This window comes from Bombus flavifrons, chromosome 4 (genome assembly GCF_040668555.2).
Source record: "Bombus flavifrons isolate JBK064 chromosome 4, iyBomFlav1_principal, whole genome shotgun sequence".
Classification (NCBI taxonomy): Eukaryota; Metazoa; Arthropoda; class Insecta; order Hymenoptera; family Apidae; genus Bombus; species Bombus flavifrons.
Genome location: NC_138445.1, coordinates 3,362,671 through 3,387,755, shown reverse-complemented (window position 1 = coordinate 3,387,755; position 25,085 = coordinate 3,362,671). Strand labels below are relative to the sequence as shown.

The following is a 25,085-nucleotide window of genomic DNA, read 5'->3' as shown; positions in this document are numbered from 1 at the left end:
TTAATAACAAGGATATGGAACACAAGGACATAACTAAGTACGCAATTCCATATAATATTCCGTTAGGGTTTCGTAAAATTGTCTTATCTGTAGAGATATAAATTTTGTGTAAAACAATGTAATTGAAATATTAGTAAAAATTCCAAAGATAACGCAAATGTACATCAAAAATGTTTATTACGAAAAAAATATATATATATTTCTGTATCATTGTATATGTATACATAAATTTACGTAAAAAATATCTGTATATTATTGCAATAAACAATCCATTTATGTTACATTGTACAGCAACTGTTAACATCTCAAAATACTGTAAATGTTGTATAAATACAAATAATTTTGTTTAGATACAATTGCTATTTAAAAAATATAAACAATTATAAAGTACATACATAATATGATTATTATACATTTTATAATTTTGAAGCTTTATAGTTACTACTTTTACAGCACAAATTATTATCTTGGGTTATTATGATTTCATTTACTTATTACATAGAACTAAAGTATCATAAAGTATATCATTAAACAAAGATAGTAACCCTCTATAACATATGATATGAAAATTATATACTCATGTATCTATATTTTTTTTCATTAAATCTTATTTTGCTTGTTTACTGTTGTGGATTTGTAGTTTGTTAGTATGTCATCATACAGGTGCTAAATGATTTATTCAAAATTTAATGATTAAATTTTAAAATTTACGAAATATAAAACGATAACAAAACACAATTCTGCTTTTTTTGTTTTCAAAAGGAAACAAAATTCTAGTTATAGAGGATTACAAAATATGGTAATAATGAATATGATTAGCAATAAATGATATAAAATATATAAGATTTCTTAAAAATGTCCATAACAGATCCTATTTATAAGATATACACGTTAATATAAATGATATGTATGCATTTTTCACACACTCAAAGAAAAAAAGAAATTGTGTAAATTATAGTTTTACTTAAAAATAACAAACTAAGACCTTTAAATATTCAAATACATCATGAAACAACATGGGCATCGTCTGAAAAACAAAATATATAATTGCATGTATATACATAATATATTTTATGTGTATGTGTAGCCCCATACGTGCACCAAATGTATAACACGCAGTTCCATTTCATACATTTACAAATAAAAAGGTTTATTTCATATCGTTGATTAAATAGAACACACATTAATTAATAATCTTATCTTGAATATTATTTAAAAAATCTACGAGGAAGTTTTATAAAAATGTAATAAACAAAAATATTATTTTATAACTATTTTATATTAATATCTCTCTCCTCAATTAAGGAAAAAAACTTGAATTTACCCTCACAGTATTATTTAACACGTATAGTAGCATTTAATATAAATTAAAAAATATATGGCCAGACAATAAAAAAAATATATCTTGAATTCTTGTTGAAATCAAGGAACTATATAGTTTACATACTTTACATAGTTCGTCGCATATTCTTTTTCGGTATCTATGTTTTATATATATACAAGGAGTTTTATATTAAAAATATGTTCTCAAAATACAAAATTACATGCATAGAATTACGCGTTCTCTTATTTTCAGTGATATTCATATTTAAGGATATAATTTTATTACTATCTTTATGTATTTCTTTATAAACATTAATAGCTATTAATGTTTATTGATAATAGTCGGAGGTTCCAGTGTATTTACATCTGTTGGAAGATACTTTTTACGATTTCGTACGTACTGCGACGGTGCTGTTCTAATCCGAATATGACAAACTGCTTTTGCATTTTCTTTCGGAGGATTAATGCAGGTATTTTGTCTTTTAGAATCTGTAACTTTACCTAAATGAGTACAATTCTTCCTCTTGAGATTATCAATATCTTGCCTTATTGGTGCTACCGATGAACGAGTTTTCCGAGGTTGATAATCTGGTGTTGCTTGCATTTTTTCCAGAGCAGTACGTAAAGGTAATAAACCAACAGCAAACGGAATTTCTGTATTAGGAGTACATTCCATTAAATTCGCCTTATTTTCATAGTCTTCTGGAAAATCTGACATATCTCCCCACAGTGCACGATTTATATGTTCTATTGTATTTAATTTGGGTAGTGTAAAAATGGAATCAATTTCTGTTGCTTCTGATATGTCACATTTTAATTTATTTGTTATTTTAACTGTTTGCTCATCCTTTTCTTTGTTAGACAATGTACTTTTATTATTCTTTCTGACAATTAATTTCTCAGCATTCCTACGAGAATTGTTAAATGTCTTCCTAATGGGCTGCATTACATTGTTAATAGCTTGTTCTGGAACTTTACGATCTGTGACCTTTATTTTACGTTTTCTTTTAATACATAATTCTGCTCTATTCGAGAAATTTGATTTTTTAAAGTGTTTTTCCTTTTCTTGAAGATCTTTAACAGCTTCATTATTATTTATAGTTTCTTCTATTTCTTGTTGGTTTAATCGCAAGCTTCTCCTTAGTATTGGTTTTGTATAATTAGAAGCTTCACTGTTTTCAGTATCTAATTCTATTTTATTTAAACTATCTTGTTGGGTATTATATTCAATAATTTGTTCTATTTTCTTACATGTATTTAATGTATGCTGCTCAGTTAAGGTAGTTCCTACTATAGATTGGATATTTTCAGTACTCAAACTTATAATATACTCAGCACTTTCCATGTCTAATGAGGTTAAAAGTGTAACTGGTATATCGTTAGTGGACGGCTCATCCAATAAATCTATACAATCAGTAGATGGTGGATTTTGAATCATATTGTTCACATCTGTTAGCTTGTTTTTTATGTCATCTATAGATTTTCGTCTCTTATGAGTGTAAACTTTGACACATTTTCCTACTTTACTAGGAACATCAGTACCTTCAAACTTATATTGTGCAAAGTCTTCTTCAATTTGTTGAAGGCAAGATTGTGACAATGACATAGAACTTTCTTCACACTCATCAATATCTGAAAAATCACAGCATTGTTCATATAATAAAGGTTTTAATTTATTATTTGTACACAATGTATCACTATTTATCATTCTATTTTCCAAGTATCTATTTGATACTTCTTTCGTTTTATCATTTGTTAATACAATTGAATTCTCAGTTCCTATTAATTTTGTAGAATTTCCTACCGAAAATAATGTATTAGTTTGTTCTGCATTAGTTTCAAAATCTTGTGAATCCTCATATAACATATGCTCTAATTCTTGTTCAGGAGGATCACTGGTTGTATTACCTTCTAAAGACTGGTTTTCACTTGAATTCACATCACTGTTGCTCTCATTACAAAGTACAAAGCACTCATCGTTAACAAGTTCATCACACTGTACATCTATATGATCTGTATTATTACATGTACTGTTTATAATCTCTGATTCAGTAACTTTTTTGTCCATATTTGTATTAATTTCAAAATTTCCTACATTGGAACTCATCATGGCATCAACCACAGTTGTCAACTCTTTAACCTATACATACATAAAAAATTATTAGTATATTTATGTGTATTTTTTCTAATTTTTTCTTGTTTAAGATAATTTATGATGATTTTCATATCTTACAGGATAATTTTATGATTGATTCGTTACATTTTTCAAAAAATGATGAGAAGTACATACATAATAGTTCAATAATAATACAATATAAAACATTTCATTCCAATGTACATCTTTTTTAAACAATCGATATTTGTATTATAAAACTTCTTATGTTTAATATACTTAGTGAGTTTACACTTACGAGTAATTATGAAATTACATGCAATGCTATACTATATATACTAAAATAAAATTTGAAAATGTTTGTAGCTACAGTCTCATTTTGTATATGAAATATTCAAATTTCAAGCATTTAATAGTGAATTTATGGCGAATTTTTAGAGGGTCAATAAAAAAAATGTACATTATAAAATATAAATAACACAAGATCAAAAAGAGAAAAGAAGATATCAAACATAAACATAAGTTCTATGATAGATCACAAAATATTTTATCATTTTAGATAACAAAAATAATAAAAGATTTTTGAAAACATTATAAACATAATTATTTAGAATTCTTTTGTAATTTTATTTGGAATATCTTTTGGGAGCAACTTATGTTTATAGTAATTATAGTATTATAGTAGTTTGTTAATATTTGTAATACCAACCTTAAAAGTTTTTGTGGCAGTTAATAAAGGTGATAACAATTGATAAGGAATTGTAGTTTCTCCGCAATACATAAATTCAACCATGGCCTTTAAGATTTCAAAGTTTAGATCTTTAAAAAATATAACTGGTTCCTGACCCAAATCTCGTTGTAGGATCTCCTGTTACATCAGACAGTGAAGCAAACAAAATATATTAATAGATAAAAGAGTGCTGTATTCATAAATTCTGATAACAATGAATAAATGATTTTGCTAACCTACCACTACCTTTAACTAAGTGTATTTAAACGAATTTTTAAAATTTATAATATATTTATAGTATATTACAAAATTTGATGCTATGTGCAAAGAACACTTTTAATAGTGTTAAATATTTTTTAAAGAATTGAGGAACATTTGTATTAAATCATAATATCATCTTCAAGTAGAAAATTTTGGTATCTAAAATTAAAAATTCTAATGTTATGTAAATGTGAACTTTTATAATTGTATACATGCACATTTTGAAATATATCTACATTTATTTATGTATATCTATTTGATACATAAGAAAGGTATAAAATGTATCCCTGAAAAGCTATTTACATTAGCATATATTTATTTCATTATTTTGAATTCATACAAATTATCTCTTTGATACCTTTATATTCAATAGATGTTCTTCACAAGTTGTAAAAAGTATGTCCATCAAACATGGTTTCTTCAAATGCTTGCAAATAAATAAGGAAATTCCAATATATAAGGCTTTCTTTAGTTTATATGAACATTACATAATCCCTGTAAAATTGTCCTTTCATAAGTATTCCATATATTTTTTGTATATAATTTTATAGATGTATATAGACAAAGCAATAACTAAATAAAATTCGAAATTTTTATTTATTCAAAATATGTTGTTATATATTACGATATGATATATTATATATTACAATATTATAAAATTGCATACATATATATGAACATAATTTGATATGAGAAATGTTTTCACTATTGTATGTGTTCTTCATAGACTTATTGTTATTATTAATGTAATATTAATTCATAATAATAATAATATAATAAATTCAAAACCCACAAAATTAATTTTAGAGAAAAAGCTACCTATACATAAAATATGATTATTTTAAATTATGGGATTTTAACAAACTTACGCAAACCTAAATAATATTTATATATTTGAATTAATTTCATTGTTTTATAGAATTGCTTTTAATTTATCTTTTGTATAACCTGTTAATATAAATTTAAATTTATGATTAGATATTTTTGTAATTTATGATTACATAAGACAATGACCACTTATATGCTACTCAGTTATTTTTAAAGTATATTAATCTTTACAATTTAAAAAAAATAACAGGATATAGATATTTATAGTCACAAGTAGTTTTAATACATAAAAAGCTAAATCTAATATTGTTAATATTATTAAATATAATTTATACTGTATAACTTTTCTTTTTTTTATATATTAGCACTGAATTTTAACTAACATTTTAAGTTAGCTTTGTTATATTTTTTAACAAAGTAATAAAACAATTTTTTGTAAACATCAATTTATGCACATTTATTAATCTTGAAATAGATAATTACAAAACTCTAATGAAAAACATACTTTACGTTATTAATATTTTTTAAAAAACTATAGACATAACCAAGATATGTAAATATTTTTAACATGCAAATGAAAGATAATTTATAATTAATTTCACTTATAGGAAACTAAATATATTTTTTAAATATACCTCAAAGTATGTACTATTTGATGCTAGGACCAGTTTGTGAACACGTAGCTTTTGTTCTTCACATACGAGTGTTACATCAACAAGTGCCTGACGTGCCAAGAGCCCACTAAATTTTTCTGTAATGTACCTTGCATGATCAGCCCATTGCAGGACACAGCATTTGGTACTCTCAACCATTGTGTCTCTGCAGGAACAGAAGAGAAACAGAAAAAATAATAAGGTTATAATGTATCAAATAATGAATAAAATCATCAAAATGGTACAACATATTTTAATGAACAAATTGATAACATTTTCTCTCGTAAAAGTACGTACTGAAATATAATTAAAACGTTAGTTTTCCTCTATCAAGAGTAGTTTGAAAAAAAGCACTGAAACCCTTGATTAAATGTATGCAATCAATCTCGATTAATGATGGATAATGACATAGCGCGTTCATATATTTTCTGGCGACTCTCATGAAGCACCACCGGGAGTGTCGGTTTATAAAAACAATCAGTTTACACAACATTTGCTCACTAACGTGTCGAAATGCACAAAATTAGGACGTAAACTAAACTCAAAAATTAGCCATCTTACATCGAGATATAGACTCTACTTTAACCTACGAATATATTTCTCTACGTAGAATAATGATGGGATAATCTCGAACAGTCTTGAACAAACTTGATATGCTGCCATCTTACAGCTTTAGATACTTATTGTTTTATAAAAAATGTGAGTTGCAAAACCCATGTTATGAAATATGAATTATTAATGATTTCATCGATTTAAAGTATTCATTAATGACAATATTCATAAATATTTAGTATTTTCAACAAATATAATTTCTATATTTAACATAGAAGAAAAGTAGAGGCTGAGTTTGTTCCAGGTCGGTATTTTAGAACATGAGACATGAAATTCCATATGAAGTCAGATCTGTCCTGTATTTGTACTTAATCAATGTTATAAAATATTATAGTAGGTATGAATCTTTCTATTACAGATAAATGTAACGTAAAGACCTCTTGTGTTCTCACTTAAAATAATGCATGCACATTCGGTAGAAGACGTTTCTATGCAGCGTTCTTTCTATATTGTTATATCGTGTTCATTTACACGGTACCATATGACTCGCTTACTCTATCTTTACATTTCTATGTATGTAACAAGTAAACATTTAACAAATATTATTTTATTTTATTTTTAAATTAATTATGCTATTACTTTGTTTCAAACATGAACACAGAATTATATTTATCCAAGAATCTTATAATGGTAAAATTATCTTTAATTTATATGAATACAAAATTAACTGAAAACTTCTTTAATATTAAACGTGATATGTATAATTTCATTATGTAAATCTTTCAAACCAAAAGCAAATAATTGATTAACTATACTTTTCATTTTATATCGGATCATTATGTGAATGTGGGATTTTTTAAGAAGCAACTTACTTTCATAAGTTTATTTATCGTAAGTAATATGACATTAATTTTATAAGCAGGATAGAAGTAGAATATAAACAGGAATTTTGATATATTTGTCACTAAAAATTAAAATTAAGATGCTAATCATTTTGTTGTTAAAGTTTTATTTAATTAAGCAATAATCAAGGTGATGCAAATGATGTTATTCTTTCAGACAAAAATTATTTGTAAAATTTATCAAGCTCCAATTGTTCACAATTTATGTAATTGCACTATTTACTCAAACTTAAATACATACGTAGTAGCAATTATACATTAATAAAAGCTTTGTACCTATAATAAATAAAGAAAATATAAATTACAATGATACATTATTAAATCCAAATTATTAACAATCATTAACAAATCATTAAATCCGATTATTTTAACAATTTTACATTATAGTTGTATTTATAATTATTAGAATAATTTTTAATCTTATTGCTAGAAGCCATCCTGTTAGAAGGCATGTTATTGCTGAAGTCAACAAGTTATTTATATTTTTAAACCAAGCAGTGTGTTACTGGTTCATGATATAGCTTGTAAATACTCCAGAAATTAAAAAACTTTTTTACGTTTCTAAATTGTTAATACTTTTGTTCAATTTCCAATTATGAGTTTACTTTTTCTAATTATTCCATGGTAGGAGCCATAGTAGTGGTAATCGGATAAGCTTTAATGGCTTCCAATTCTTCTCTTGGCAAATTTTCCATAAGCCAAGTATCAATTACTGGAAGATTCTTTTTGCTCCATTCTCTTATTTCCATCTTGTAAGGTTTTTGGTTTATAAGATCTGGTAAGAATTCTTCTGAATGGCTTTCATACAATTTACGAACTATATCCAAACCCTTTTGATTGCTAAATGAGGAAGTTGCAGATTCTACTATGCGGTACAAAAGATGTTTTTTATCTTCAAATCTCTGTTTCACCGTATCCCAGTTTTCAGTTAAAAAGTTGAAGAGAGTTGTGTAACCAGCTGCTCCACCACTTAATGTGACAAAAATTAGTTGGATGTCTGAGTCAGTAAAATTTCCATTCTGATCAAGAAATGTTACATTTAATAATCTGCAACATAAATGAAAATATAAGGCATGATGCTGCTATTGAATTTTCACTAGAAACAAGAAATTATATTAATTATATTAATGTATAGTTACATATAGTTATGTTACTATAGTTACAATACAATTTTGTTTTCGATACAGATCAATCTGGATTCATTTAAAAACAATTAATAGCATTTATAGAAAGCCTAAAGCAAATATTGAATTTTACATTTTAATGAAGATTATATAATAATTTCTTTTTAAACTGAAAGCTATTTAGTTCTTGATACATTCTGATAAATTAATTGAATAAAATTATGGATGATACCTTTCAATTTTATATGTATCTTTTGGACAACCAGCTAAAGATTTCAAAAGATATGTACGTTCATTTTGTTTTCTTTCTGGACTATTCTGAGGGAAATTTATAACACGTTGAAGTCCAAATTCCCATTCTTCTTCAGAACCCCACTTAAATACTGGGCAAATAAATTCATTGGCAACTCTGAAGTAAGAAACAGTAACAATAATTAATACAATTTAATCTCTACAAAATGTAATATAACCAGTTAGCAAAATGTAAGTACCAAATGATATGTAAGAGAGAATAACATTTATATACTGTAATTGATGTAATATTAGTATTAGTATTATTTTATATATTGAAATTTTGATTCTCATACATGCATTAAATTTCCTCATTAAATTAAAATTTTTATGTAAGTAACTTGCAGAGATTTATAAGTTTTTGCTTTAATGCTATTAGTAACAATACATTTCCACGTGTATTACTGTATAATTATAATGAAAATAATTATAAGTTTTATAAATATAAAGGTAAGGGTGGAAAAGTTACGGACGGATTTCCTTTATCCGGTTCCTTATCAGTCAGCCACTTTTTGTACTGATCCCTTGCTTCATTAACGCATGGTTCGTATCCAGCACGACAAAGGAAATTTTTCGCCATTCCTCGCATATGAGTTTTCCAAGATGGTTCATTTGGTTCTACAGTTCTACTGAGTTCTTCATATAGAGGCTTTAACAAGGTACGTATGTATGCCTGAAATAATAATAATTTTACTAGCTCATAAGCTTTATGAATATTTTATGTTTAAATTTTGTTTTGTGTAGGAAACATAAAGATGCAATAAGGAAGAATAAATTTTAGCAAATAATATTTGCGCATTCTTTGATCAAAAAGTAAAAAATAAAGTAATATTGAAGATTACTTAATATTGAAAATTAAATTTCGACTGCAAACTTATGATTTCTGAGAAATAAATACATTTATAAAATCAAAGTCTTTTGAATTGTAAATTCAATTTTACATGATATGTGATTATAATAGAAGTCATTATGAAAATAAGTATCTGTATATAATATATAATCGTGTTCTTATTTTAATATACGTCAGTATTAATTTTCCAAAGGTACTCCTGCATATTTTAAGTAATGATAAAATCAAAAAGTTTGAAACCAATCATTTTAGTATACTGGGTATAGTAGTTGTGCCTTAGTAGCTGGAACGTTATGTAGAATAAATTAATGAATATTTTTCATTTTTCACTTTTAACAAATTATATAAAATTAATATAGAAATATATACAATTAAATATACTTAGAAGAACACACAAACAAATTATCTATATTTCAGTAAAATAACAAAAGCACCTCTGAAATATATATTTCAAAGAATGAATGTAAACGAAAAATATTTACCTCGAATTTGGAGTGTACATGAGATCCCTCGATACGTCTACCAACGTGATCGATCATCATAAAGACTGGTTCCCATACGACGTGACTCCTTTCTTCTTTCAAAAAGAGAGTCATATTTAAAGCAATTTCGAAGCATAGTTCTCCAGAATATGCTAAATTCCAAGAATCGTGAAGGAGTTTTGCTCTGGTTAAAACAGGAATCTTTTCTCGGTCTGGACTTTGCAAATACTGTGATAACATTTTCCAGTTACAGGAGTCATAGTTTACCGGAAACATACCTATAATCAATCACTCTATTTAATATTATATACTATAGAATTATAAATCAATTGCTGAGAAAGCTAAGTAACTCCATTCCGTTTTGTTTTTTAACAAGAAAGCTTTAAAAATAAAGGTTCTGTACATCTTTCCCTTTTACTGGCTTTTCACCTTTAACTACAGTTAATTTTAATTATAAAAATTAACTATCACTCGTTCTTGAAAGCAAATCTGAATTTTTATTTCATTTAATTTATATACAATTGTAAAAAAAGCTTGGGAAATTTACATTAATTACATTAAACAAAAAAGAGATATAAGATTAATTTTTATAATATAGTGATTTAATAAAATACCAAGAAATCTGTGAAACTACATGTTTGTAGATAATGAGAAGAATATGGACATCTTGAGTTAAAGATTAAGCAATTTTGTGAGCATTATGTTTTGTTTTGGCTTATGTTATTATTCTCATACCTATTTCCTCTGGATTGACAATGATAAACTGATTTTCATTAGCAATATCTGTCACATTCTTCATTTTATTTCCTTTCGTCAGCCATAGGAGACAAGACTCTTGAATATTCAATTTTTCTTGGGAAATCATCACTACTGGTATATCCCATTCATAAGAAACTTTAGGAGTGGAGGCTCGTGGAGCTTCCCTGAGGTAGACTTTCTATAAACATAGTAACACAAACATTAATTATGTATATTTAATAACTTTAATGTATTATATTGTTCCATTTTCTTTCTGAACCTCTACAAAGAAACCTCTAAGGAATAGCAATTATAAGAAAAAATTTGTGTATTGAACAATATTAACAATAATAATTATTACAATATTATTTGAAACAAAGAAAAGTTAGTTTTCTCTTAAGAATGTAATTGTATCTAAAGAAATAAGAAGAGTAATAGGAATAAATTTAAAAAATTAGATTTAATATCTTAATTTATGGTATTGTGTTATATTTATTAACAAGTATAAGATTACTAGTAAAGTATGAAATAATGTTCATATACATATTGTATTTGTTATAGGGAAAATATGGAAAGTGAGTAGTTTAGTTTTGGCATTATTCTCATATTATGATTATTACGCCAAGTATGCTATATGTACCTATATACATGGACTGTAATTATTCGCTTTGCTGTTTCTTTAGCGATAATTGAACGATGTAACCTCAGGGACTAAGTATGTAGATGTATACTAACGTAATCAACAACGACCTACAAAAGTATATAAGTGCACTTCAAAGGAAAGGTTATCAGCTCTAAAGTTTTTATTTCAATTATATCATACATCACTGAGATCGTTTAGATAGTTTCTCTAAAGACAAGGCAATATTTTTTCCGTCTTCAAGGCCAAAGTTTCGTCATTGTATTGCTACGTTTATACTATAAATTGCACATCCGTCCGACTTAGATTATATCCACATTTATATGAAAAATAATCTTTTTAATAAAAAAAAAATTTGAGTGAAGAAGCTATGATTTCAAAATATAAATATTTCATAAAAATTTAAAACCTGATTACTATATTATATAATAAATATTTTTCATCAAATTTTGAAATATTAATAGTGCCAATATTTTCATCTAACATAAATAGAAAAACTATATTAAATACTTATATTTATATATTAAATTTTTTGTACAATATTAATTTACATTTATGTAATATAAATAGGTTAAAAGTTATAACAGATTAAATTTTGGCAAAGATGAAAACTAATATCGACTGTTCGTGATAACTCCTATTATTTTTTAGAAGCTAAATAAAATAGAATATAGGATGAAAAAGTTTCTTTCGTGCTCGACTTGGTTCTCAGTTTCTTTTTCTTTGTTAATATTTACATTTTGACATTATATTTGCAACAATCATCATGTATACATTCTGTCTCTCGTTTCGATCAACCTTTTCACAGATTGTCGCTACTTATGCAAGAAGAGAATCGACTTTACTCAAAATGCTCACAAATAAAATCAGCACCGCGTTTCTTCTTCATTGATGCTTTATCCGTGCGAAAATCATGTCATCGTTACGTTTTCCGTGTCCCTGAGGTGAACAGCGTTTTTGCTGGATAAGATTAAGAACGTAACGTGCATACATACTTGGCTAAGTGTAATTGTTTCAGTTTCATAATTGCGAATGACAGTGACCAATGGTACTCTATCTCGATTGGTCCATGGCCCCGCGATTGAGTTGACTGTCAAGCCTTTTGGCAAAATCTCCGTTTCAGCCGCGACATCGTTTAATCGGCTGTAAATGTCATCTGCAAAGAAGGTCCGTAGATTCCTGAAAAAATGATATTTAGCAGTTGAACAAAATTGAACAAAGGATGAAGTTGAGAGGAATAGCCGGGAAGCAAAGTTTCTGAAAACGATTCATACTTTGATAAAATGTTTTCTTTAAATGTTCGGAATATCTAATACAAAATTTACGAGAAAACTATTATGCTATCGTTATTCTGGTATGTTCAGAAACGGAGAGATATTTGGAAATAAAAGAGAGAATAAAATACAAATTTTATAGTTTACGTGTTTCCTCTCTCTCATTTTGAAAATTAAAAAAATTTTTATATGGTTATATTTTGTACACGAAAGTCTTAAAATAAAAATTTTTAGAAAACTTTTTGGAGTTTTGCGAAATTTAAAATTTTACCTAAATTAAATAAAAGATTAGATAATATTAGATATAGATTAATACGAAGTAAGAAAGGAAACGACTTCCACGCTAATTTTAAATATTTATAAAATCATAACCTGAATATATTTTAGAAATAATAAAAAGTACAAAATTATATGAAATTATTTAATGTAATAAGAATATTTTCCATTTTAGCCTTTTTCATAAGATATATAAATGCATAAAAAAATATTATAATTTTTTCGATAGTCATTATTCCAATATAATAATATAAATTAGTAAAATCCAGTTATAAAATTTGCATTTAAGAATTGCTTCCCGGCTAATTGATAAAAACAATTACTACTCTTCCGAATTTTGTTGTATAAAATTTCTAACGCCTTTCTGGAATAGATCTTTGCCGAGAGTGTAATTGAACATCCGGAATACCAGCTCCACTAGAAGGAGAAAAAATGACATAATTAGTCTTATGTAATTAGAAGGAACTCGCTGAGTTAATTACACGATAATTTGCTTTCAATACCGTATAAAATTAGTGGACGTTTCAAACTGTTTGATAAATGTTACGCACTTAATATTTCTTATAGTTACGTTGATATCAATATTAAAAATCAAAACTTATTGAGTCATTTAAATTTTTCCTACTCTATTGATATATTATTATCTTACATATTTTTGTATGTATAATTTACCAGAAATGATATAATTAATCAATACAATACATGAATATCGATCGTTTTTTAACCTGTAAGTATAATTTCTTCTGTATTTATGATCATATGCTTTGTAAGAATTATATTTACAAAGATTTAATTGTGCAAGGTGTCCTAAGTTTTAGTAGACAAACTTTGATATCCTACAGAAGGAAGTTTTCAGAAATTCATTTAAGAAAGTTCTACAGTACACGTAAATATGTAGTTATTATGTCCTTATTTACAGGAAATGGTAGAGTCACAAATTAACTAACTTTAGAGCGTATTAGGAGAATGTATTTGAAAAGATTAAGTAATTTATCCGGATGGTATTCGAAAATATTTTCGACTAATAGAAATTGATATAATTATCAGAGAAGCTATTATGACAAAAATTACCATAACTTCTGTTATATTAACTTCGAGCATGAAGTACAATTACATTATACTTAATAATTATTATGTAACGCTGTTTGTATAACTCCAAGAGGACAAGATAATTTAGTTAAAACATACTTTTTGATGATGTAGCTTCGTTTCTGATACCACCGACCCTTCCGAAAGGCTCAATCTTTGCAAATTCATAATAAAGGGAATATAGCATAGTCAGTGGCCATTTCCCTTCCATTTCGTCCGGATTCAGCTGCAACAAACACATTACATTTTGAACTAGTTTCGTGCTTAATCTTCGTGTGCACGCAATATGATACGTACGTTCACCGTCGTCATTGAAGCTAGGAATGAATTAAGTGCTTTGTTAACAGGTGCATCACTCCAACGGAATGGTGTGATATATTGACCGATCCATTGATAAATTAATTCATAAGCTGTGTCCCAAATGGACGGGTTACTCAGTTCACTTTCCCTGTAATCAAAGTTAAGCTATTAATATCATATCGAGATTTGTTATTTCTATCGTTCACATGACAATGTATGGTGTTAAATCGCAAGATGCAAAGTAGACAAATTTGTTATATCTAGTTCCGTACATCTTTTTTTCATAATAACATTGTATACATAATTACTGAGATTCGTTTATTTAATTAAAGACTAGCCGGGTCCTGTTTAAGGTGCACAAGGTATTGATATTTTATATCACGAATCGAACGTAGATAATTTTGCATATTACAGCTCCAATTGCTGGTTCGTGTAAGCAGGTGTTGGTAATTAATCTAGGATACAGTTATCGATACATGTTATATTAAGAGCAAATTATGAATAAAACTGACAAACGAACGAAAAGAGTCTAAAGTTTACAGATAATTTTTGACATGTTATTCTGCGAGTCTAATTCTTATCAAAATTCACATCTTATTTAAGTTCTAGACGGTCCATGTTGCATCCTACGATTCGGTAGTCGGTGATATCAAGTTCTGCGAATTGGAACCGCGCGAGCAGTCTGCCTTTCCATATAACGTTTATTGATTATCGTTTTACAGACTTCTTTAATAATTCCCCAAAAAACTTTTCGTGAAATTTTCTTTCACACTTTTTTTTTACACTGTGTACACGATATTTTCTTCATTAATATTCTGCAAAATATGTATACCAATAACGTAGTAAATGTTATGTTATGTTTCGTGGGCATCGTAGCGAGAGGTTTAAGGAAAGTATAATGAAAAATCGCTTTGAAACATGTAGACAAGCCTACCGACATATTCAAGGTTCAGCCACGTGTTTTTAAAATAGCATGTATAGACAGTGTGGGTAGAGGATACTTACAAGTGTCGGAAAAATGAAAGCTGGCTATCTATGTAAATCCAAGTAAAGATAACGATTCACGAGTCGATAATACATATTTCTATCTTACTATCTATATACGACAAAAAGGTTTATAACTTATGAAAGTATTTTGGTAAAGAATACAAATTCCTCACTTACTGTCACGAATACTATGTCAAAGTTCGTGACACTTTGCCTTGTTACATTTTGTAACACTCTGGCCAATCACTGCTTCGTGTACATGTTCTTAAACCAATATGCAAGATGTGTAAAACAAATGGACGTGATTAACATTTTCTAGTCATGAAAGTACTATCCAAATCTTTATCCACTTGCATAAACATTCACAATCTAATGATTAGGTAGTAATGAGATAGTAATATAATTAGTAATAAAATAGTAATTTATCAAATAGTAATTTTGATTCTTTTTGAATAGTAATTTTTCCCTTGTTATTGGTATAAAATCTTGCATGCTTAACAAAAGTATAATAAATAATATATACTTGAAGAACATCAAGCCCCAACTGTCAGATGCTTTGGTAGCACAGTACGAAGGAACGGCAACCAAGTCGAGTTTTGGTAAAACAATCGAGCTGTTGAAGTAATCCTGTAAATAGTTCATGATCCAGACAACCTTGTCAGGTATGTTTTTTAGGGAGTCCAAGTATTCTTTTCGACCCCACACTTTAATCTCGAGCTTTCTCCCATCCATTTCATTGATTTCCTGAGTAGGTGAGATGCTCTCGAAGTCTGATATTATCAAAGCTAATTGGTACGTTGACATTTGCGGTGTCTTGGTAAAGTGATCCCAGACCAAATCCGGCTCATCGGTCCTAGGCAAAGAGAATATTTTTTAGTAATAGAATTACGCTTTTGCATACTTATGGCGTATAGATAAGAATACTTAGACTGCAAGAAATAATCAAATAACCGGTTAATCTCTTGTCCTACCCGTTAACTCCGGATTGCTCGGATTACAAGAAACAAAGAAGGTGGGTCACGCGTCGAGCCATTTAGCTGTTTAGCCGTGTGTTCGAACTTGCGCAAGATGTATGCGTCTTATGACATGTATATTTCGGCGCAACGAAAGGAATTGTGAAATAATAAACATGTTTGGGCACAACTAATATTTTTTTAAGATGTCTGGCAAGTAATTATGAAGAAAAATGATTTATTATTTCAAAGTGGATAATGTATCAGTAATAATTTGTAAATTAATACTTAGTTTAAATTAATAATGTTTTGAGATAACTCGTAGAAAATTAGTAATTTTCAACTGCGTGATATTTTTCGAAACAATGAAACATAATAGAAAACACAATATCGCTACCATCACTATGGTTATCAAAAGGATCTGCCAAATCACTATCCGTAATAATAACACACTTCTCACTATTGTCATCAATATTAGATTTTTTTTTTACTGACATGATAGGTAGAAGGGTTGTTTAATTCTTTTAGGGAATTATAACCTAAACGTGTGAACGTAACGAAGAATTACATGTAACTAAAGTAAGAAAATATGGACAATAACTGAACCACGAGTCTGACTCGCGTTGTTTACGTTTATCCCGAATGAAGTAGCACGAGCCAGGCTTGTATTGTTTACGTTTGGTCCGAATGAAGTATCACGAGTCAGGCTCGCGCTTATTATTTTTGTCGCAACTTTTTTACCACAAGTCTCACTCGTTTTTGTAGAACAAGGGGTTAATCGTGCTGTGATTCAATATATTTTATTAATATCCTGTCAATAAAAATTCTGAATGTATTTTTAATGTCAAAATATCTAACAAAATTCTTACTATTTGTAATACGACAAATATATTTCGCTCTATATGTATGGTTTTATTTTAGATAGTCCGAGTTGTGCATTCTTCGAATTGTTTCGAGTAGATATTTATTTAAGATCGGGATAAATTCATATCAAACGAATATTTTATCTGTGAATAATTATTTGTTACCCATAACGAATTACTTCCTATATTTATTTGAGTAACGATTGCAGAATTATTCGAATAATAATACGAATAAAGGTTTGTTTCCACTTAATTTTGTACAAGTATATATACTATTAATTTAACAAATAAATAATTTACTAAGCAACGATAAACTTTCGAAGCCAGTATTTTATCCAAGAAAAAGTTAGCTATAAAAGCCAATGTTACAACAAATGGACAATGTAGCTTGAAAAGATATCTCACGTTCGGTACCATGCCCATCCTCCATGTAACACATAAATATTTACAAATATATATAATTTTATCCAAATAAGTTTTATCCAAATTCGATTAAATCTTTATCCAGATATATTCTCACACGAATAATTTCTCCCTCGAATAATTTCTTATTTAAATAAATAACTGTTCCATTTTTTTATTCATTTATGGCGAATAAAATTTTATTCTTTATTTTTATTCGTTATCTGTTGTTGGAATAAAATTTTACCATAATTAAGAGAATGCATTTTAACAGATGCGATTAGACAGTAGGTATCTATGGAACGAATACAATTAAAAGGTGGAACTTAGGAGAAAAATATTAGAGAAAGTACACTTCAGATATTTTGCATATTTTCGCCTATTATTCGCATTCTGTGTGTTTTTGAATCTTAAAATTTTCCACGGAAGCATAAAAATTCGCAGTCTATGTATATTTTTGCTTGGTGCTGATAACGACATAATTTAAAAAGTGTAAAATTTGCATTTATCGAATGCAAGGTCTACATTACATTTCTATTTTTATCATGTAAAGCGCATATTTTATCAGTTTTGCGTCACAGGGCTATTATATTATAATAAGGCCTTTATTTTGACTTTTTCAAAAATTTCAATTTTAAGAAGTCTCTCCCTTAAAACTTACATTCTTGAAATCGTGCCACTGTCAACGCCAAGCAGCGACATGACACACGCAAATAAAATCAACGAATATTTCATACTACTTACGTTTCTATGCTACTTTCCAGGGGAGTGTTTGAACGAGCAGTCATGTTCTTCGGACGCTGAACGCTGAGCTTGAAGGTCGCTTTGTAAGGAGGTTCATCCATACAAGGAAAAACAGTTTGCGCGTTGTCCAATCTGAAGTTGGTAGCCAGGAAGGGACTAGAGAAAAAGACGGACAGTAAATTCTTTTTCTTTAATCTTACGTCTATCGCGTTGTAATTATAATTACTGTTTTCGTCCATTGGCGTCGGTATATTCGTGTTTGAAGAAACCGCTGGTATCGTTGGTGGTGATATTTCCAGTGAAGGTGAGATCCACTTCGCAGCTGGTGCCTTTCTTTAGCATTTGTTCCAGGTGAATAGCGTAGCTAGATGGCCACGAAGAACGACGAATGACTCTCGCAACATTTACAGCCATCAGTGGAAGGCCTTTTTCCCTTTAATTTTGTAATAATCAGATATTAGTCTTAAGGAGGAATTTCAATTGATCAAATTGCTTTTAGAGAGCAACAAAATACAAGAGGGTCAACAAATTTTCATTCAATTATGTACAAGTTTATTTAATTGTGTGCAAATATTTCCTATATATACATATATACATGTATTTTCTCCCAATATGTAATTAGTAATTAAATTTAGTAATTAGTAATATTTGTGAGGATATTTCATTAATATCCAGATTTCAATATAGAATGGAACCTCGATTGTCAGAACAAAAGGGGGATTAATAATAATCTTGGGTTTACCAGGGAAGGTTTACGAGGGTTTATTATGGGAACATCGATGGAAAGAGGGATGCCTTGTTACGAGGAAGATTAAGAAACGAGAATAGAGAGAAACTAAATAAGTCGATACATCGTTGTTGAGAAGTTTTTGTTCCTTTGTTACGTGTTAACATCTACAAAATAGTTCAAAATAAATGATCTGCGTATGGGAAATAGGATTATTCGATTATCCGAATTAAGCACGCTATTCGGATAGTAATCGAATTTCTACTGTACTTTTATATGTCGGAGATGAAGGGACATCGGGCCTTTCTTTTGGAATTTTGGGAAGATCCCCAATACTTTGGTCTAAACTATTTATTATAGCTGTACTTAAATAAAAGAACTTAGAAGTAGTTGTTGTGATACGATCTGATTATGTTTGCCCGAGATTTGTGACAGTGGGCTTGGGCTCGAGGTGACACAACTGGTCACCGAACGTAGCCACGGTTTCGGGATGAACGTTTTTATCTAACAGAATACCTAACCAATATCGAGGGACACACGTTGTGTTAACAAACAAGCCCCGGGCAGGAGCAATGTCGGCTCTACGCGGGTCTGCCTAGTAACAGCGCCTGGAATTTTGTTAATATCCCCGGTCAATATGCAATTGACAAATGTGATCGTATCAGTCTTTTATTCTTGTGATCACCTTGAAGAGTTTACACACATTGTTTGGTCAGTCAGTCAGAGCGATACCAAGGGTCACAGATAACGTCACTTTGTGTTTCAAAATATATTCTATTGAACAAAGAGTTTTCCCCGTTGACCGTGGATTCGTTATTGAACCTAAGAACATTGTCTTTAACATCTAGAGTGTCTAATCACCACGGTTAATTGTCAAACTCTGTAAAATCAACATTTGTACATATAATTGTAAATATAATCTCCACTGAACAACAACGATGGCTTGTCCTAATGAAGATACGTTACACGCCCCTAAGTCTAACGACAACGCGACATATATATTGCCACATTATGTATATTTTCATTTTCTGTTACGTCGCGTGAAATGGAATCTCAGTAGCTTGCAGGAACCTTTAATCCTGCAAGTATTTTCGGTTTATAGTTGGTACTTAAAACAGTCCTTAGGTTTATCGCACGTTCTTACAAATTACGGAGAAAGCAGGTAGATACCTAACGGAAAAGGATATTTTAAGGAACAAGGTCACCCCCCACATCGGTAGGAGGCTTCCTCCTCCAATCTTCATTTATTAATATTGGCTATAATCAATGCGCATCGCGGATCGTTACCCTCACTGTTCTAACGAAAAGTGCGAACAACGAATCCACGTCTTTAGTTCAAAAGATACACCCACTCCGAGCTTTTCTCCGTAATCACATAAGAACAAACTTCACTTGTTCTCATCACGACATAGATATGAGGCTAAAAGTTGGTTCACATAAATGGTATATATCTTTAACTCATACGTATAGCAGAACTTGTAACATGGTAGTAATATGGTATACCCATTTTTCTCCTTTCCCTAGAATGTCCCAGGAACAGCGAAAAGAAAAAAAAAAAGAAAGGGAGTGACTTCAACGAACTTCGTATGAAATATACTACATAATTTAAAACGTAGTGGATCTTATTGTAGAATTTTGTATTCTTCCCACGAAGAGTTAGGGATTGACAGTCTTGGGATCAGGTAGAAAATTTAGCTTCTTAAGTTTAGATCTTCCAGCCAGATGAATTTTTCAGCGAAATAGAGTCCATTTTTAAATAACGTCATTTACAATTATAGCGAAGAGTATGATGCGATTTTATTCGCTTACCTTTCTTCCAACGATGCCTCCGTGATCCTAACATCGTATTTCGTGATTGCAAGATGTGGATGAGCATTTAAAACAATTATGTCACTGGTATCCATCCAAGTGACATTGATCTTAACTCGGCCTTTGAATTTGTCATTCCCGATAAAAGGTTTAAGTTCCAGGTGATAGCTGGTCGGCATTACTTCTGTCGGTAATCTGCGTTGGCTTACTTTGGGCACGTAAACGTCGTTCAGGTCTATACTCCGTTTGATCTCCAACTGTAAATGATTTTCAAGTGTAATATTTACTGTGGTATTTTTACTGCCTGAAATACATTATGAAAAATATATATCTTTATCTTTATACCGTCCGGAACAGAAGGAAGGTATCTCAATTTGACATGTGCATTTTTGTTTTGTTTATCGTAACAGTTGATCTTTGAGATAAAGAACGACGCTGAAGATAGACGACAGTAATATTATTTTTTAAAGGCATTCTCATTTTATATCCTATCTATCGTTTCTTTTTAAATTTTCATTAACTACTACTTCCTTCTGCATAGATAACAACTATCTTCTGTATTGAAGTTAACTTAGCTTACTAAATCTTTTGTATCTTTGTGATATTTGTGTCTATTAAAAATACGGCATAAGGCATTGCATATTACGTTTAAATATCTTGAGAAATTTTTTACATATTTAAAATATTTCTGAAATATAGAACATTCTACATAAAACAATTGTTTCATAGAACTCGTAAATATTGTAAATTTAATGCATGTGTTTTAGTCTCATCTAGTCTTTTTTATTAATATTATTATCCTCTTGATAAAAGTTGAATTTACGAATCTTTGGGAAGATTTCATTTTGATAACAATCATCAGAAGCTCATATAACGCGCTAAGAAAATATTAGTAAATAATTTGAGACATTTGAAGACATTATCTGTAAATATCTCAACTGGCTCGCAATTACTCCTAGAAATTAACGTGTTTTACTCTGAAACGTCTATTAGAGAAACACGGAAAGCAACTACAGCTTTAAAACAAAATCAACTAACATAAGCGTGTACTCACTAATTATTCACTTATTTTTAACTCTTCGGCTTATTAAAAAGCGAAACTATCTCACCGAAACGCTTTACGATATTTAAAACCGTTTTTCATACGTGCGTATATAAAATCATCTAGAAGAATCGTACTTACATATTTTATAAGGATAAAATAAAATAAGCAGCGATTGCTTACGTGTGCTTCGATATCTGGGAGAACGAAGATCAGGAAATATCCGGCGATGGCTGCTATGAACCTCATGGTTCTCCTGCGGAGTAAGTCGAAACTGATTATTCGGCCGAATATCAGGCTAAACGACGTAACTGAATAAAGCTGCTAGTTCACATAAAAATTATTCAACGAAATATTAACCGTTCCAACAATACGACTATACTATCGTTTGATCGCTAATTACGTGCAACTACGAATGTTAAAAACGCCGGAGAGAAATTTTCTTTCAGAGTCTAAGATTTTTTCAAAGACGATTCGCTCCACTGTGTTATCTTTTCATGTTTGGTAGCACGGGATTCGCCGAGACACTTGTATCGATCGTCAACGTATAATCAAACTACACAGTATTATCTTGAGCGGTTTGCGATCACCGATGCTCCACAGCGACTTACTTCGCGATCCTTATCCAACACGTCCGTACTTGCATGCTGTAGGCGACGATCTAACCGATGTAATTCGTGTATTTCGAAGTGTCGTCGCTTACGACCACTTCAATAGCTTCGATCGAAGCTATCGTCGTCGCTTGACCTTGATACCGGCAGCCAATATTCGTATTGAAATGCGAAAGTACCGCGTGCCAACGCAGTCGTTTGCCAACTGCCCTCTAGCTTTCTGCTCTTTCCGACTGTACCAGCTTCTGTCGGATCGCCTGAAAGAAACGAAGAAAAGCGTACAAAAAGAAAAGAAAAAAAAATGTTAAACGCGAGCAGAGAAAACGTGAACGACCACGTGATAGGGGTACGCCGCGGCGGATTGGTGTCCGAAGCACGGATTCAAAGCGCTTAGATCCACTTAGCCGCGTAATCGGTGATCGTCCATTATCCAATTCCATCGAACAGACGTCACAAAAGGGCCTAATCGCGACGGTACCCGTCGGTGACGGATGAGATGCACAGCGTCAATGGCCAATCCCGAAAGCATCAATGGAAATTGAGATGCCACGAAGCTGCTCTGTGAATCTCTGCGAATGTCCTGCCGCTGATTCTGCAACCAGAAACCATTGTGTATTCGTTTAATGCATGAAAAGCCGGCAGGCAATTCAGGTCTCGGCTTGGCGTTCGTTTCCGATTTGGTGTCAATTGGGATTGATAGCAGGTTTTGTGTATGTTTTCTTCGCGCGTTTATAGGCCAGCTAAGGCCACTCGTGCCACTTGTCGACGTGTTTCCTTTAACTTTCAAGCTGCCTCGGAGGAGGCACTTGCCAGAGAGACCTCGGCGACGGCCTCTTTTCATTCGGCACATCCCATGATCTGGAACAACCGTCTTCATTAGTATTGCGATCGACTTTAACTAGCTCGTGTACACATTGTGCAAATGTTGCTCGTGTTTGTGGTATGCGACGTCACAAATAAATTATATCGATAATATGGTAGGTATTTACCATTTTGCAAAGTATTCCTAATTCTTACGATTGCGAGAGAAAATGCTTCTGTTAGAAAAACATTCAATTCTCCTTTAAACAGCATGGATCTGCCTTTCAAAGATAACAGGATTGTTTTATGAAGTAACTTATTAGCGTTATTATCATTAGTCCTTTAATAAAAGATACAAAATTATGTTAAACGAGACTGGAGGAGGACTAATAGAATTGAAAACAATAATGAAGAAGAGTTGGGCAATATAAGACGGGGAGAAACGGCAATAAGGAAAGCATAGCAAGGAGGCAAAAGCCCAAAAATTGCCATAATTTTATAGACAGAATATATAATGGAGTGCAATATAATAGAGTGGATAAGAGGGGAGGTGGACATATAAGAAAAAGGAGAAAAACAAAGAAAAGAGTTTAGATAGATATAAAGACGGAGGCAATAAGGTGATAACACCGTAAGATTGATAGAATGTAAAAAGCGTAATAGGTAAAGCGTAAAGGCACGGACTAAGTAATAATAATAATATTAGTCCTTTGATATTTCCATTTTACCTTTTTGTTGGATAAATGTAACACTGTACTCGTAATATTACTGTGTTTATGTTTACTTCTTGTAGTTCTTTCTTCTCCAGAGACTCAGTTATATTTCTCTTTGGTTTAGACTTTATTGGGTTTATATTTTTATTATATGAATTGTTATTTTTTAAATATATTTTATTAGGTAGTCGGACATTGTAATTGCACGAAGACGTATTCGACAAGCTCAGCTTATCTTGCAACATATATATTGTATATAGTAAAAATATATCATGAATAACCATCTTAAGCGTATGATGATTGTTAAAGATGATCTTACCGAATATATGTAGCAGCTTATCGACGTAATGTTCATGCAACGAAAGTAAATATTTTTAGGGCACCAGCAAATTATTTACTCGGCCTGAATATCTCACGTCTCCATTTACATTTTCAGATTCGTTTCAAATTTTACACAATCGCATTGCACAATCGTAACAATCGGGTTTCATTGTAGCGCTAATGAAATTTCAAAACGTTTCGAGTACCATAAATAATATATCCATTAAATACTTTCGCGGTCCACTGTATATGAAATCCTCAACTTCATCCGCAAATATTGAAAACATGGAAATATTCGAAAAGCTCGATAACCTGAAGATGACTGTTCGTTTATTCGGTAGACGGATAATGGCACAGCTAAGAGTCATCGGAAAACTAAGACGAACAACACGAGAAGCGGGAATGAGGTGTAGAATAGAAGAAAACCTGCCACGCGGAATATGTAACGCAGGAGCAATAGAAAACAGGAACTAGATATTAAACGAGTGTCCATATACGAGAAAATTAGTATATTGAGTTTGTTTTGTCGTTCATATTAAATGGCAGAGAATGGTGAGAAACAGGAAAACAAACACCGAAAGACATAAAGGGGAGTATGAACCGGAGGACACTGTGGCAGATCCAGGAACAAATATCAAAAATTCCAAGGAACCCACAAACCAATCAAAATACGATAGTAAATTGTA

The 25,085-nt window shown here is 30.2% G+C and overlaps 2 protein-coding genes across 7 annotated transcripts; both read right to left on the bottom strand.

The window, feature by feature from the left end:
• Positions 1–160: 160 nt before the first annotated feature.
• On the bottom strand, positions 161–6,526 carry LOC138179415 (uncharacterized). 5 transcript variants are annotated; one of them, XM_069112183.1, is made up of 5 exons: positions 6,206–6,526; positions 5,891–6,072; positions 4,146–4,304; positions 3,232–3,463; positions 161–3,123 (listed from the first exon to the last, which is right to left on the bottom strand). In XM_069112183.1, exons 2-5 carry the CDS (start codon positions 6,065–6,067, stop codon positions 1,646–1,648), a joined length of 2,046 nt encoding a protein of 681 aa, XP_068968284.1. In that variant the 5' UTR covers positions 6,068–6,072; positions 6,206–6,526; the 3' UTR covers positions 161–1,645. The 5 variants fall into 5 exon arrangements, with proteins under 5 accessions (XP_068968284.1, XP_068968287.1, XP_068968283.1 ...); XM_069112186.1 differs by having other exon boundaries at positions 161–2,955; positions 6,206–6,522; XM_069112182.1 differs by having other exon boundaries at positions 161–3,463.
• A 926-nt stretch (positions 6,527–7,452) lies between these two features.
• Positions 7,453–23,123, bottom strand: LOC138179414 (aminopeptidase N). Of its 2 annotated transcripts, XM_069112180.1 has the most exons (16): positions 22,902–23,123; positions 22,565–22,821; positions 22,137–22,209; positions 20,912–21,168; positions 18,602–18,808; positions 18,376–18,531; positions 15,937–16,266; positions 14,424–14,574; positions 14,226–14,352; positions 13,364–13,454; positions 12,483–12,666; positions 10,845–11,046; positions 10,110–10,387; positions 9,251–9,450; positions 8,719–8,895; positions 7,453–8,409 (listed from the first exon to the last, which is right to left on the bottom strand). In XM_069112180.1, the coding sequence occupies exons 2-16, from the start codon at positions 22,597–22,599 to the stop codon at positions 7,977–7,979; spliced, it is 2,901 nt and encodes a 966-aa protein (XP_068968281.1). In that variant the 5' UTR covers positions 22,600–22,821; positions 22,902–23,123; the 3' UTR covers positions 7,453–7,976. The 2 variants fall into 2 exon arrangements, with proteins under 2 accessions (XP_068968281.1, XP_068968282.1); XM_069112181.1 differs by lacking the exons at positions 22,565–22,821; positions 22,902–23,123 and adding an exon at positions 22,314–22,332.
• Between the last annotated feature and the right edge of the window lie 1,962 nt (positions 23,124–25,085).